This window comes from Elephas maximus, chromosome 21, assembly GCF_024166365.1.
Source record: "Elephas maximus indicus isolate mEleMax1 chromosome 21, mEleMax1 primary haplotype, whole genome shotgun sequence".
In the NCBI taxonomy this organism is placed as follows: domain Eukaryota; kingdom Metazoa; phylum Chordata; class Mammalia; order Proboscidea; family Elephantidae; genus Elephas; species Elephas maximus.
In genome coordinates this window covers 39044865-39060588 of record NC_064839.1, presented here as the reverse complement: position 1 = coordinate 39060588, position 15724 = coordinate 39044865, and the positions used below count along the sequence as shown (strand labels likewise).

The following is a 15724-nucleotide window of genomic DNA, read 5'->3' as shown; positions in this document are numbered from 1 at the left end:
CTGTGTGTATATCAGTGTGTCTGTGTGTGTGAATGACTGTGTGCTCACGTTCAGATAACAGCCCCTGATCACCAAGCACTAACTCTGGACCAGGCTCTGACTGAGCTCTTTACCTGCCGCAAGTCATTCAGTCCTATCATTACTATCACTGGAAACCTTGGTGGTGTTGTGGTTAAGAGCTCAGCTGCTAATGAAAAGATAGGCTGTTTGAATCCACCAGGCACTCCTTGGAAACTCTATGGGGCAGTTCCACTCTGTCCTATAGGGTCACTAGGGGTTGGAATTGACGCAATGGCAATGGGTAGTAGTAGTATTAGTATTACTATCATTAGTAGGGGTGTTGGGTATCATTAGTACTAATATGATTCCATTTTACAGATGATAAAATGGAGGACCAGTTTCGTCTGTGTGCAAAAAAAAAAAAAAGAGGACTGTCTGATACACTGTAGATGGATATTTGGGAGCTGTGGGTGTGACAGAAAGCACCCACTCTGTGGGTCACATGTGGGGACTGTGAATGGGCCTGCATGTCTTGGGCCTGGGTTTGGCTGCCCCATGGGCTGCATGTGTGTGTGGCATGTGTGCACATACAAGCTGTGGTCTGTGGTTTGTTGTGGTGTCGGGAGCTTTCTGCAAATACACCCGTGTTGCCAGTCTTGAGCTTACAGAGGGTGGGCAATCTCTGCTCATCAGAGAAGCATCCAAGGGTTTCCCATACCTGCCAGGCCAGAGGTGATGGGCTATCCTGGGGAGGCACCCATGCCCTCAGTGGCCCTGGGCTAAGCCGGAGAAGCCTTGCGCCCACAGGAAAAGCAGAATCTCTGTATGTGCAGATGCCTTTTAAGCAACATAGAACCAAAGGGCAATTCTAACTATGTAGGTTGGGTGGGGCAGGGTGTTGGGAGCATTCCCCAGGCTGCCTCAGCCTGTGCATGGGACAGAGGGGTCTCGGTGACACTAATGACTCGATCCTCCGGGGCTCCAGCCTGCTTGCTGCTGTAGGACCTTCTACCATGCTAAATCCTCCCCCCATATCCCCAGGGAGTGGCGCATATGGACTCACAAACCTGCCCTTCTGGCAGTGACTGCTGCAGCCCGACACTGGTCTCTGTTGCTCTGGCTTGGACTCCCTTCAGTGTGACATCTTCTCCCAAAGGGCCCTCAACCTTGTATAAATAGGCCACCAGTGACTCATCTCACTAAGCCACAACACCACAGGGACATCCCAGTTAACTGGCCTAAGAACGTGTTCAGTGCTTCTACCTCCCAGTTCATTGCATAGTGCCTGTGGTCACAAAACTTGCAAGCGTCCATTAAAGTCACAACCATTGGTCTCTATTCACCTAGAGCTACAGAAAGAAGGGCAGTCAGGAATAGGAGGATATGGAATGTGTGGCTAATTGCCTCCATGAATAACTGCCTCCTTTGCCATGAGACCAGAAGAACCAGATGGTACCTGGCTACCATTATTGAATATTTTGACCAAAGTTCCATTCGTAAATCTATCTTTAAGTCGAATTTGTACATAAATCGAAACAGATATGATTCATATCTAATGTCAGTCAAATGTCTTAGTATATAGTATCTAGTGTACCTTTCCATGCATTTAAACACTTCCAGGTACTCTAAAACATCTTTAACATAATACAGTAATAACAATGTTTTGATGTGCATCACAAGGTAGCGCCCATTTGTTATTACAAACCATTTATGTACCTCAAATTTTTAACAGGCTTTACAGGGGTTGGTTCATAAGTACTGGTTGTACGTGGGACATTCGTAATCCAGGGACTGCCTGTACTTTTATATCACGTTTTACAAAGGTATTTCCACTTTTTGCCCATTATCTTTTAGCCTTATTTGGGATTATTAAAAAATATAAGATTAAATTTTAAGTAGTTGATTTATCAATATTTTCGCTTATGATTTCTTTCATCTAATGCTTAGAAAAAGTTTTCCCTATTGCACAATAAAATCATTTTTCCTTTTTAAAGGAAATTTTTATTGTTTTTCCTCTACAAAAGTAACGCATGCTTGTAAAAAGTTAACCAGAAATAAATTAATTTAGATAGTTAATGTCTTTATATTATGGGGTTTCCAATCTGAGAACAAGGTTTGTCTCCTTCTCGCTCTCCATTTATTCGGGTTTTTCCTCTGGTGATCATCAGTGGAGATTCATCATTTTCTCCATATGGGTCCTGCATATTTATTAAGTTTATTCCTAGGAAACCTATTTTCTTGATTCTGCTGTGAATGGGACATTTTCTTTCATAGATTTTCTATTGGTTGTTGGTATAAAGCAAAGTTATTTTTGGATGTTACTTTTTAACTGGTCATCCATCCCTGATTATATATTGAACAAACAGAGAAGATATTTCCAAGTGAAGGCTCTGTCAATTCATTTCCCTCTCAGGGTTTTCTACCAGGGTGATCTGATACTTGATCCATATCAGCATTAACCTTGAGAGTTCACTGTATCTTTCTCATTATTAGGATTTTCCCTCACTATGGACACTCTGATGATGAATAAGTTGGAAGCTAAACCTAAACGCTTTCCCACACACATTACACACATAGGGTTTCTTCCAAGTGTGGACAGTCTGATGTATAATGCAGTCAGAACTATAGCTGAAGCCTTTGCCACACTCCACACATCTGAAGGGTTTCTCTCCAGTGTGGCTTCTTTGATGCCGGATTAAATGGGCATTAACATGGAAGGCTTTTCCGCACTCCTTACATTGAAAGGGCTTCTCTCCAGTGTGGATTCTCTGATGCACAATATAGTCAGAACTACAGCTAAACGCTTTTCCACACTCCATACATTTGAAAGGCTTCTCTCCAGTGTGTATTCTCTGATGCCTAGTCAGTTTGGCATTGATACTGAAAGCTTTCCCACATTCCTTACATTGATATGGCTTTTCTCCAGTATGGATTCTGTGATGATCAAGCAGGTTTCTTTTAGAAGTAAAGCATTTCCCACACTCATTACATTCAAAGGGTTTCTCCCCAGTGTGAATTCTCTGATGCTGAATTAGTTTTGCATTAACATTGAAGGCCTTTCCACACTCATTACATTCATAGGGCTTCTCCCCAGTGTGGATTCTCAGATGCTGCCGAAGCTGGGAGTTACACCGGAAGGTTTTCCCACATTCATTACACTCATAGGGCTTCTCCCCAGTGTGGATTCTCTGGTGCTGGATTAATTTCCCTTTGACACTGAAGGCTTTTCCACATTCAGTACACTCATAGGGCTTCTCCCCAGTGTGGATTCTTTGATGCTGAATGAGTTTCGCATTATTGTGGAAGGCTTTCCCACACTCCTTACACTGATAGGGCTTCTCTCCAGTGTGGATGCTCTGGTGCTGCCTAAGCTGGGAGCTGCACCTGAAGCCTTTTCCACACTCAGTACACTCATAGGGCTTCTCTCCAGTATGGATTCTCTGATGTTGAATTAATTTTGCATTTACATTGAAAGCTTTCCCACAGTCATTACACTCATAAGGTTTCTCTCCAGTGTGGACTCTCTGATGTGTAATATATGCAGAGCTACAGCTGAAGCCATTTCCACACTCCTTACACTGATAGGGCTTCTCTCCAGTGTGGATTCTCTGATGCCTACTTAAACTCCCATTAACGCTGAAGGCTTTTCCACACACCTTACACTGATAGGGCTTCTCCCCACTGTGGGTTGTCTGGTGCGTAATATAATGGGAACTATAACTAAAGCTTTTCCCGCACTCTATACATTTGAAGGGCTTATCTCCACTATGAAGTCTTTGGTGCCAAATTAATTTTGCATTAACACTGAAGGCTTTGCCACACTGCTTACACTGATAGGGCTTCTCTCCAGTGTCACTGTCTTGATGTTCATTACATTGAGAGTCACACCTAAAGGTTTCCACTAATTCTTCACATTTGAAAGGTCTTTCCTCAATATCAATTTCATGCTGAGTAAATTTCCTGTCAGCACTGAAGGCTTTCCCTGATCCTGTACACTCAGGAGGCTGCTCTCCAGTGGAGACAGTATGACAGTGATACAAATTTGGGTTTTGAATAAAGAAACATTCCTCCGAGGGGCCTGTCTCATCTTTCACTGTCCTATCAAGGAAACTACTGTCTTCTTTCTTCACACTTCCTACTGAGTGGACTTCCTGCTGTTTCTCTGGAATATAAGCTGCTGGAAAGTCTGTTTCCTGGGAAAAGTCCCTCTGAAGTTTAAATGATGTACTGCTTTTTTCTTCACACATTTTCTTTTTCAAGTTATTGTCAGTCTGGATATCAGTATCTGTAATAAAAAATAGAAAACATAAAATATCATGTAAGAACCATATCAGAAAGAGAAAAGAACTGTACTAGAAAGAATAAAGGATCATAATAATCTAGGGGCTCTTTAAAATCACCAGACTAGGTTAAAGAACCTAAGGTTCGTCCATAAGGTATAATAATATATAGCTGGTAAAAGAATGAAATATATCTATATATGCTGACACACACACACCAAAAAAAAAATGGCAAAAATACACTGTTAAGTGAAAAAACAAGTTGAGAAACAATATGTAAATTAGATCCTGTTTATGTAAAATAAAAAAGAAAAAAATCTAGAAAATTTCTGGAAGAATACACGAGAAACTGGGCAAACTGGAACAGGATGTTTGATAGACATTGTTCCCACTTTGTACACTTTCTATACTATTTTGAATACATGTCAGTGTTATAATTCTTAAAGTAATGACTAAAAAAGATCACCAGTCTCTTGCAATCTAAGGCAAGACCATTGTAAAGGACATAAACAATAACATGAAGGTTAAAAGTGAGAGCAGTAGAATAAAACTTCAGGTCTTGTCCACCAGTTCTGGTTCTATCACACCATGCTTTTCTACACTCTGCAGTTTCTTCTCAGTTGTCCCTATGTACTTGAGTCTCTTGTTAATAAAAATAAAAAATGCTTAAGGAGAATGGCAAGTGTGAGCAGCACCAGGAAGCAAAAGGGAAAGAATTTTGTTTCTTTTCTTAGAACTTAAACTCTAAAAAAAAAAACAAAAAACTCTAGACTTCCCAAAATTCCTTCAAATTTTTTTCTCTACTTCAGAAAGGGTCTGTTTAAGGTCCCCCTGATGTTTCGATCTCACCTTTTCCACCTTTCCCAGGATACTCCTGCCTTTTCCTTTTCTCTCCCCCAAACCTAAAATTGATCATTCCATAAAATTCTTTCCATGACCTCAATATTCTTTAGAGCTACTGATTTCTTCATTTGCTCCCAAATTTCTCAAAAAATGTCCCAAAATGCTGCCTCTATTTTTTTGTCTGTCATTCTCTCCTTAACTATGTGTAATATGCCCCCATACCAGTATTTCATTATCATTGCCCTCAGTAGACCCAAATGACCTGGATTTCCATAGCAAGCATTTTCAAAATAATGAGTCTTTTCCCAATTATAAAAAGTTAATACATACTCATCTATACTACCAGAAAGTTACAAAAAAGAAAATTAAAATTACCTGAATTACAACCAACTTGATAACTACAGCTAATCTTCTGATGTATCTCCTTCCTCAATCACATTGGTTAGAATTTGTATTTCTCATTTGGATCAACCACTTATATTCTTTGCCAATTTTTCTATCCTAGTGACCTATTTATCAGATCCTATGGTGTGGCAGATGCTACTGGTTGCTTACCCAATATCCATTTTCCTCTTCCTCCTTACTAGCACATCTTTTTTTTTTTTTTTTCTACATAGCAATATGCCCAGCTATGTTCCCTACCCTCTCTTGCAGTGAGTGATGGCCATTTGACACAGTTCTAGCAACTGAGATTTAAACAGAAGTCACTGAGTGGAGATTCTAGGAAAGCTTTTAAAAAGGTCACTTTGTTGACATGAGCTTTTGTCCTTTGCCCTTCCCCCTTCTGCCTGCCTAGAACTCAATTTGACTCCTCACCCCAGTTAACCTACACAAATTGACTAGATTAACTTTCCTATCTTCAGTTAGGAGCCCTGGTGGCACAGTGGTTAAGAGCTCAGCTGCTAACCAAAAGGTCAGCAGTTCGAATCCACCAGCCCCACCTACGGGGCAGTTGTACTTTGTTTTATAGGGTTGCAATGAAGCAGAATTGACTTGACCTCAAAGGGTTTGTTTTTTTATTTTTACCCTCAGCTAAGGTCATAATAAACCAAAAAACCCATTGCTGTCAAGTTGATTCCGACTCATAGCGACCCTATAGGACAGAGTAGAACTGTTCCATAGGGTTTCCAAGGAGCAGCTGGTGGATTTGAACTGCCTACACTTTGGTTAGCAGCCATAATACACCGTAGCTCTTAACCACTGCACCACCAGGGCCCAAGATCATAATAGGCTGTTTAAATACTTCAGAAAGATTTCAGGACTGTCTGCTGTCTACAGGGTGAAATCCAGCCTCCTCTGATCAAAGACTTCCACAATACTGCATTTCCCCCTCTAACTGTCAAACGCATTATACTTCCTTCAACCCCTCTATTTCTAAAACATGTCTTCCTTGGTTAAGGATCATATAGTTAAATGGTCAAAAAGGAAAAAAATCCACTGAAATTATCTATTAAAAAAAGGATTCACTGAAAGGATATAAGAACATCTCACGGATGCCACACGCCAGAAAGAAAGCTGTCCATCATGGGGTATGGGAAGTCATCTGGCAGCTTCTCTACCTAAACCAATTAAAACCCTGCTGCTCCAAGTGTGGTCTGGGAACCAGAAGCATTGGCATCACCTGGGAACTTATTAGAAATGCAGAATCTTGGCCACATCCAAGACTTACCGAATCACAATCTGCATATTTATAAGACCCCAAGGTGATTCGTGTGTACATATGCATTTGAGAATCACTGAGTTAGAGGACTTCCTCCTCTCTACCTTACTTTACTATGTACAGCTGTCTCCTTCCAAAATATAATAATGATAAAATATAATACTTAATTGAGCACACACTATAAGCTAGGCCCTTGATGTTATCTCATTTAATCCTCAATTTCTAAGACTAGTACTACTACCTCATTTTACTTATTATCAAATTTTCAGAGATGAGGACATTGAGTCTTTGGGAACTCAAATAAGTGACCTGCTCAAAGCCATTCAACCAGGAAGTGGCACAGTTGGAATCTGAACTCAGGAAAGTCCACTGCAAAGACTGTTTTTAACCACCAGGCTGTTCTTCCTGTCTGTGTGAGACTGTTTATTCTGCATCCTCCACATTAAGTGGACAATACTTAGAAAATAGCAATGACCCAAAAAATTACTGAACCCATTAATATTGTCTGAGAAAGGTAGGATTCCAAAGGTAAGACTAAAAAGAGTTATAATGAGGCATCTAAAAAACGATCTATTCTTGGGATTAGAAAGAAACAGCAAACTTCTAAAATAGATAGGGTTTATAAGAAAGGTCTCAATTGTACTTATGTCTGTAAATCATCGAAACTTATTTATATTACACTCTGTATGGCTAGCAGAAAAATGTGGCATGCTTATATGTTGCTTAAGTTGGCTTTCTCCCTACAGAGCTAAATTTTCCAACATAAGGGCAATGTGTGTTCCCTTACCAGTCCAGAGGTCTTGAGGGCCAATTCCCATTCCAGTGGGCACTGGAGGTGGGCCCCACAGCTCACCTCCTCCCTCCAGTTGTGAGATCACGGTAGGTTTGAGAAGTGGAAATCCTGGTTCAGAGGAAGAAAACAGGAGAGACAGGTGAATAATCCCCCACAGGTGAGTTCCTAAGCTGCTTCTTAGATTGTCTTAGCAATGGGGAAGGAAGGTAAGAGTCCAAGGGGCCCCATGCATAAGGACTATGGAAAGATGGGGGAAGGTGTCTTGGGCAAGTGGGAGTGGTCTTGTGAAGATCTGGGGGTCCTGGGCAGGTGTTGGGGAGCGGGGAATAGCCCAGATTATTGGCCTTGGAGACCTAAGGCAGGGCAAACCAGGGAAATTCTGCTCCAAGGGATACCACTTTGTGGCCTTGGCCTGAGATATTCTTGGGGCACATTGAGATCCCTGGAAAAATATAGGTACAGTGAGAGGAAACGTAGAAAGCATGGCTGTGTAACAGGAAGTTACTTTTTTCCCACACTGTGTCTAAAACACAGCTTCTATAGGGTAGAGTAAAAGTGCATACCAGTCCCAGCAAAGTCCTATACTGGCCCAAAAAGCACTTGGGGTTCGCCCTTCCTCTGAGTCTAGGGAATTAGGACTCTCCGCCCCTGAGGCTCCCACTTGGTAAAGAATTACCAGAGACCCTACCTGTAACCTGTAAGGGGGAAGATAAGCTGGAAATCCCAAATGGAAGAATCTGGGCCCCAGGGGGAGGAAGGCCTTACCCAGGGAGGCCACGTGCCCATAATTCTCCAGCATCACATCCCTGTACAGGGCCCTCTGTGTGGGGGACAGGCCATCCCATTCTGTCTGCGTGAAGTACACAGCCACATCCTCAAAGGTCACCAACTTCTGAAACAACAGGTTCCTGCTGCCCTAGGGCCAATTCCATGGCTCAGGCCCTAAGTGAGGGGCAGAGGGCAGTATAAGGGCCTGGGGTGGGAGCTTTTGAAGAGCGCGACATTAATAACAGGAAAGATTTGAGAAAAGGCACCTGGAAACTGAACGACAGAATATCCAAATTCCGTTTCAGCAAAGAAGCCTCATGCCATTTTTCACTTATAAAAGTTAACGTAAGTTTGACTGCATCTTAAAGATCTTTATGTCTTAAATACTGTTTGAAGCTACTCTTCCCCTTTAACAACTACTTTTCTTGAAGTCCACATCACCTGGACCAGTGGAATACTTTCTGAAGTGGTCACCTTGGTTTTGAACTTCTCCTCAAAATCCTCCCATGCATAGTTATCACAAACATGACCAAGTTAACGTCACTAGCTTCATCTGGCTGAACAGTTAAGAATCACATGATAACTGTGACCTGTGGCAAGTTACTCAGGGGGTCTGCAAAGTCCCTGAAATTGCATGGAAAACTTGCCTTGCATGTTTATTTTTCTGGGGAGAGGATCCAGCCTTCTTATCATAAACCTAAAAATTAAGGTCTGCACCCCAGTACTTGAAAGCCTGTCAAAGACACAATGTGATATTCTGTCCCACAGGACTTCCCTGCCTTTCCCCTACTTGACCCCAGTCCCCATTCTTGTCCCTTCTTTCTCCGAATTAGAAGCCCTGCTCTCCTTTACACTGATCTGTCCCTGCCAACCCCACTCACCTACATGTCCATTAGAGTCCCAATGCTCTGCTAGTCTCCTCCACTCAGGCCCATACACAGAACAGCCTGCGAGGACACTTCTACACCCTCTCACCCAGGTCCCTCTGCTGGGGAAGCTCCTATACCAGAGGGGACCCCCAGCTCAGCTAGGGCGTGCTTCTCAGTACACTCTCCTGCAGCCTCCATCTCTCACTGTCCAGGGTCTCTGTATACATCACCTCTCTTTCCACAGCCTCCAATCCTGCAGGCAGAAGCATGGAGCCACCTCCAGCTTTCATCCTGAGGCTCACCAGCTCCCCTTCTCAGTTTTCCTCCATTTGAAGCTGCTTAGAGGAAGAACTGAAGGACCCACAGCTCACCTGGGGCCAGGCTGTCAGGAGCATGTCTGTCGCCACATGGATTCCCTCTCAGAGAAGGGTTGCAGCTGAGGGAAAAAAAAAGACACACATGTGAGGCAAACCACCGCCATCAGGGGTGGTACAGCCTCTCACAGAGCATCTGAGACGCGGGTGGCCTATATCCAAATGGCAGTGAGACCAGGTGCTGCAGCAGGAGGAGGGAAGTGATCTCATCACAGGCTCAGCCCCTGACATTGACAATGATGCTCTGACATTCATTGATGCTCACTGCCAGGAACCCTGGGATTTTACAATCCTGACACATACCATACATACAAAAGAGTATATGTAAAATGTATGCAGAGAATAAAGAATAATAAAACAAAGACTCATATATCCACAACTCAGCTCAAGAAAGAATATTACCAATATCTCTACTTTTTTCTTTTTCGTTTTCTAAATCATCATCATCTTTGGCTACACTGTAAGAGAAGCTAGGCTGGCTGGGCTGCAGTCCCAGCACAGAGGCTACAAAGTCAGCCCAGGGAGGCAGCTTCTGGAGAAGGGGCAGCTGCTTCCTCACATCTTGCCCCACTCCCTCATAGAGCTCTGGGTGTCCTCAAAGGTCTTAATGCCTTTGTGGAGACCTTGGCTATGTTCCTTAGGTATGCTTTCAAAAACCTTAGCAGAGTTGGAAAAGAGATAGTAAGCCATGTAGAAATGCCTGCTTAGCATAATAGGTTCCTAGAATTTTTAGAAGTGAAAAATGCCAAATAAGAAATATACAAACTGAAAGGATCCAGTAAAATGGCAGTTAGAAGTAAAAAAGGATAACTGATACATCGTTATCCTGAGAAGACAGAAGGAAAAAAAAAAACCCAGAATCTTGAGGAAGGGGGAACAGAAGAGACCACTAGTTCTGGAGCAGAGGCAGGGATAAGAGTAGGTCTACATATCTTCTGGAGGGAAATAATGGACACAGTATAGACTTAATTGCCTACAGCTAATACAGATCTTGTGAGTGAAGAATAGATAAGTGTGAGGTGGGAGAATAGTAACATTTTCAGGAAAGGAAACTAACCAAAGGATTGTCCAAGAGACATGGCCTGGCTGACGTAGCCTCCGCACTTACCTGGAACTAAACCTCTGTCCGGGGGTGGAACATTCTCAGGAGAGTATTCCCATATCCCCTCAGGAATGGCCTGTGGAAAGGCCAAATCATTTCCAGGTCACTGTCACCCCACAGCCTGAGAGAAGCAGGGTGAAGTTACCTTTTGGAGCTGACACCGCTCCAGGGGACAGTGCCCTCCAAAAATCAGGCTTCTGCTCCCGGGTGACTGGGAGGGGCTCTGCTTTTTCTGCCCTCAGTCTCGGCCCTGATTAACAACCCTATGCCAGGAACCAGGGAGCACACTGTCCAAACTTGAAACGCCTGGGTAAAAGCCCGTGCACGACCTCAACATGTCAAAAGGCATGTGATGTTACCTCAGACCTCTTCACGCCTGCAAATATTCCACCCTCTGGCTGCACTGACACATCTTCCCAAAGGTCGGCATCATCTTCTCTGAACAGATCAAACGCTAAATGCTCGGGACCTTATGGCTGTGACAGTAACACAGGCTCCGTCTTCCACAACACGGAACCTATTAGACAATCATGTGCAAAGCCGGAGTCCAGAAGAGGCGAAAAGAAGCCCCTGGGCCGCCGCCTAGCTCCCTCCCACAGGCTCGGCCACCCGACGGCGGGAAACACAGCCTCCTCAGGGTGGAGGCGTGTCCCAACCACAGGAACCGTGGCATCAGGACACCGCCCACGAAGCCCGCAGCCCAGCACTTACCTCCGCAGCCAGCAGCTCCTCGGCGCGGCCGGAAGTGCGTCACCAGGCCGCTGCCGAGCCTCTCTAGGAGCTGAGTCCCTCCCTCTCGGTGGTACCCCCCCCCCCCGCAAAAGCCTCTCTCAGAGGGAGGCTTGAATCCATGGCCTAGAGGCATAAAGAACTTTAAAAAGTAAACAGTAAGAAAAGTAAGCAACAAAATTATAAAATAGGCCAAAAACATGAAGAGATACTTCATCAAAGTCAATTGGTATAACAGTTCATAAAGAAAATGTTCTGCATCCTACTTTGGTGAGTTGTGTCTGGGGTCTTAAAAGCTTGGGAGCGGCCATCTAAGATACATCTATTGGTCCCATCCCATGGGGAGCAAAGGAGAATGAAGAAAACCAAAGACACGAGGAAAATAGTAGCCCAAAGAACTAAAGGACCACGTGAACCAGAGCCTCCACCAGCCTGAGCCCAGAACTAGATAGTGCCCGGCTGCCACCACCAACTGCTCTGACAGGGATCACAACAGAGAGTCCCAGACAGAGTGGGAGAAAAACTTGGAACAAAATTCAAATTCACAAAAAGAAAAAGACCAGGCTTACTGGTCTGACAGAGACTGGAGAAACACCTGAGACTATGGTCTCCAGACACTCCGCTAACTCAGAACTGAAACCACTCCCAAAGCCCACTTTTCAGACAAAGGTTAGAAAGGCCTGTAAAACAAACAATAACACACATGAGGAATGTGCTTGTTAGTTCGATTAAATATTCAAGACCAAATGGGCAATGCCTGCCCAAAATCTAGACAAGAAGGCAGGAAAGACAGGAAAACTGGACAAATGGACATGGGGAACCCAGGCTGGAAAGGGAGGGTGCTGTCACATTGTGGGGATTGCAACCAATGTCACAAAACAATATGTGTGTAAATTTTTGAATGAGAAATTAACTTGAGCTGTAAACTTTCACTTAAAGCACAATAAAATTAAAAAAAAAAAGATACTTCACCAAAGAATATGTATGGATGGCAAATAAGCACAAGAAAAGATATTCAACATCATTAGCCATTCTTTTTTTTTAATTTTTACAATTTTTATTGTGCTTTAAGTGAAAGTTTACAAATCAAGTCAGTCTCTCACACAAAAACCCATATACACCTTGCTACACACTCCCAATTACTGTCTCCCTAATGAGACAGTCCGCTCTCTCCCTCCACTCTCTCTTTTCGTGTCCATTTCGCCAGCTTCTAACCCCCTCCACCCTCTCATCTCCCCTCCAGGTGGGAGATGCCAACATAGTCTCAAGTGTCCACCTGATCCAAGAAGCTCACTCCTCACCAGCATCCCTCTCCAACCCGTTGTCCAGTCCAATCCATGTTTGAAGAGTTGGCTTCAGGAATGGTTCCTGTCCTGGGCCAACAGAAGGTCTGGGGGCCATGACCACCGGGGTCCTTCCAGCCTCAGTCAGACCATTAAGTCTGGTCTTATGAGAATTTGGGGTCTGCATCCCACTGCTCTCCTGCTCCCTCAGGGGTTCTCTGTTGTGTTCCCTGTCAGGGCATTCATTGGTTGTAGCCGGGCACCATCTAGTTCTTCTGGTCTCAGGATGATGTAGTCTCCGGTTCATGTGGCCCTTTCTGTCTCTAGGGCTCATAATCGCCTTGTGTCCTTGGTGTTCTTCACTCTCCTTTGATCCAGGTGGGTTGAGATCAACTGATGCATCTTACATGGTCATTAGCCATTCTTGCTGTTAGCTGTCATGGAGTTGATTTCGACTCATAGATACCCCATGTAACAGAGTGACAGAGCAGAGCTGCCCCCATAGAGTTTTCTAGGATGTAACCTTACAGGATTAAATCACCAGGTCTTTCCGTGGCTGGGTGAGTTTGAACTGCCAACCTTTCAGTTAGCAGCCAAGCATTTAACTGTTGCACCACCAGGGCTCCTTCATTAGCCATTAGGGAAATACAAATTAAAGCCACAATGAGATATCACTACACAAGTATCAAAGTGACTGAAAGAAAAAATAGTTACAGCACCAAATGCTGGTGAAGGTGTGGAGAATCTGGGTCATGCATACATTGCTGGTGGAAATTAAAATGATACTGCCACTCTGGAAAACAGTTTAGCAGTTTCGACAAAAAAAAAAAAAAAAAAAAAAAACCAAACCCATTGCCATTGAGTCGGTTCCAACTCACAGTGACCATATAATACAGAGTAGAACTGCCCCATAGGGTTTCCAAGGAGTGGCTGGCAGTTCTAAACTGCTGACCTTTTTGGCTAGCAGTCAAACTCTTAACCACTGTGCCACCAGGGCTGTGTAACTAACTACCATAAAACCCAGCAATTGCACTTCTGGGCATTTATCCCAGAGAAATGAAAATTTTATGTTCATACAAAAATCTATACATGAATGTTTAATAGAAGCTTTATTCATAATAGCCCAAAACTGGAAACCATCTAGATGCCCTTCGATGGGTAAACTGCTAAACAAACTATGGTACAGTCATACCATGGAATACTACTCAGAAATAAAAAGGAGTCAACTATTGATACATGCAACAACCTGAATGAATCTGCAGAGAAATATGTTGAATGGGGGGGGGGGGGAGAGAAGCCCATCCAACTTTTGAACATACTGTCAGATATTATTTATATAATGTTCTCGAAATGACAAAATTATAGAAGTGGAGAAAGAAAGATTAGTGGTTTCCACGGTGAAGAAGAAGGCTGGGTGGGATGGGGTGGGAGAAAAATGGGTGTGGCTATGAAAACATGAGAGATCATTGTGGTGATAAAAACGTTCTGTATTTTAACTTTATCAATGTCAATATCCTGGTTGTAGTTTTATACTCTAGTTTGCAAGATGTTACCCTTGGAGTAGTCCCTGCACACAGGAGTCAAAAGTCCCAGGGAATTAGCAACACCCCAAAGTATAAATGTTTACAGAACTGTCCAAGGACAAGAGGACTACAGTAGAAAACAGGTAAGCTTTGGTGCTATCCAAGGTGCTAGCTCTGTCTCAGACATTTGTTTACAGAGCTCTCCAAGGTTCTGCATCTGACCTCAGAACCATTGCTCTCCAGTCTGGTGCTTGTCCTCTATTTTAACCCTGGTCTCCAGATACTTCTCAACCCTATCTCTTTCTTTGAACCCAACTGGGCTGAACCTGACCAATATCACCTAGTGCCACAGCCCCTGTTTTTCTCTTCTTTTCTCCTTGCCTCAAAATCCAGAGAATTCAAGGAATTTATCGTGGATCCAGATGTTCACGGGGGGCATCTGGGAATTTTACTACATCTTTAAAAGTTGTTATAAAATGCATCAGAATACACACACACACTTTGAAAAGTTAAAAAGAATAGATGAGGGTTGGGTATTGTTTCTAACAATAAAAATTATAAATTACCTCGATACAGTTTAAATGTAATAAAAATACAATAAAACTGGAGAATTCATATGCTCAATGGCTTTATTCAACCACCTTAAACTCTCTCCCTGAACAAGTTACTTTATGCAGATGTTGTAAACCACAAAACACCTTTTATCTGAAAAATGCTTTACTAGTTATAAACACTTTTATGTATATTATGTGCTTTTTTTCCTTCACATCATCTTGAAGGGGGGTACAGAAGGTATTATAGCCCTTTTATAGCTGAGTTAAAACAAAATTTACAGATTACAGCTGTTGTAGAGCTTAGGGTGTAGTGGGGAAGATAGGCATTAAATAAATCAGCACCTGAATAAAGACATTGTTGTAAACTTTTCTTCCTACTACACTGTCTTTCGGAAACCTAATTAACCTCTTTGTGTCTGTCTCTTCAATTGTAACATGAAGATTATCACAGCACTACTTCGTAAAGTTGTGGAATTGGTTAAGTGTAGTGATTAGTAAAGTGCCTGGCATGTGGCATCAAAAAAATATTACAGCTGTTACCATTTATTAAAGGGCAGCTGTAGCTGGTGCAGCAACATGTAAAACTAACCAAACCAAAAACCAAACCCACTGCTCTCTGGTTACTTTATTCAGTTTCTTTTGAGTGAGTTTTACATTTTCTGCCCTCTAAATGACTCCCGGAGCCCTGGCAGTACAGTGGCTAATCCACCAGCTGCTCCTTGGAAACCCTATGGGGCAGTCCTACTCAGTTCTATAGCCACTATAAGCCGGAATCAACTCGATGGCAATGGGTTTGGTTTTAGTTTTGGTTAAACGATCCCCTAGAAATAACCCAAATGTTCACTAACAGTAGAGTGCATTACTATGTACTGTTTACAACCAATGGTATATTCACGTAACATAATACAGGTAGTGCCCAACTTATGAGGATCCATTCCAATGACTC

General features: G+C 43.0%; 1 protein-coding gene across 12 annotated transcripts; it reads right to left on the bottom strand.

Annotated features, from left to right (window-relative positions):
- Window positions 1–2016: 2016 nt before the first annotated feature.
- Window positions 2017–11425, bottom strand: ZNF23 (zinc finger protein 23). 12 transcript variants are annotated; one of them, XM_049864694.1, is made up of 6 exons: window positions 11049–11389; window positions 10696–10810; window positions 9585–9649; window positions 8342–8468; window positions 7571–7684; window positions 2017–4285 (listed from the first exon to the last, which is right to left on the bottom strand). In XM_049864694.1, the coding sequence occupies exons 3-6, from the start codon at window positions 9606–9608 to the stop codon at window positions 2490–2492; spliced, it is 2061 nt and encodes a 686-aa protein (XP_049720651.1). In that variant the 5' UTR covers window positions 9609–9649; window positions 10696–10810; window positions 11049–11389; the 3' UTR covers window positions 2017–2489. The 12 variants fall into 12 exon arrangements, with proteins under 12 accessions (XP_049720651.1, XP_049720654.1, XP_049720656.1 ...); XM_049864697.1 differs by lacking the exons at window positions 10696–10810; window positions 11049–11389 and adding an exon at window positions 11401–11425; XM_049864699.1 differs by lacking the exons at window positions 10696–10810; window positions 11049–11389 and adding an exon at window positions 11401–11424 and having other exon boundaries at window positions 8342–8518.
- Between the last annotated feature and the right edge of the window lie 4299 nt (window positions 11426–15724).

Coding starts and splice junctions, on each gene's coding strand:
- ZNF23 (XM_049864692.1), bottom strand. CDS start 9,503: ATGAAAGCTGGAGGTGGCTCCATGCTTCTGCCTGCAGGATTGGAGGCT. Junction 8,469..9,443: donor TGGAGGCTGTGGAAAGAGAG/GTGATGTATACA, acceptor CTGTTGTTTCAG/AAGTTGGTGACCTTTGAGGA. Junction 7,685..8,341: donor TGGGCACGTGGCCTCCCTGG/GTAAGGCCTTCC, acceptor CCTCTGAACCAG/GATTTCCACTTCTCAAACCT.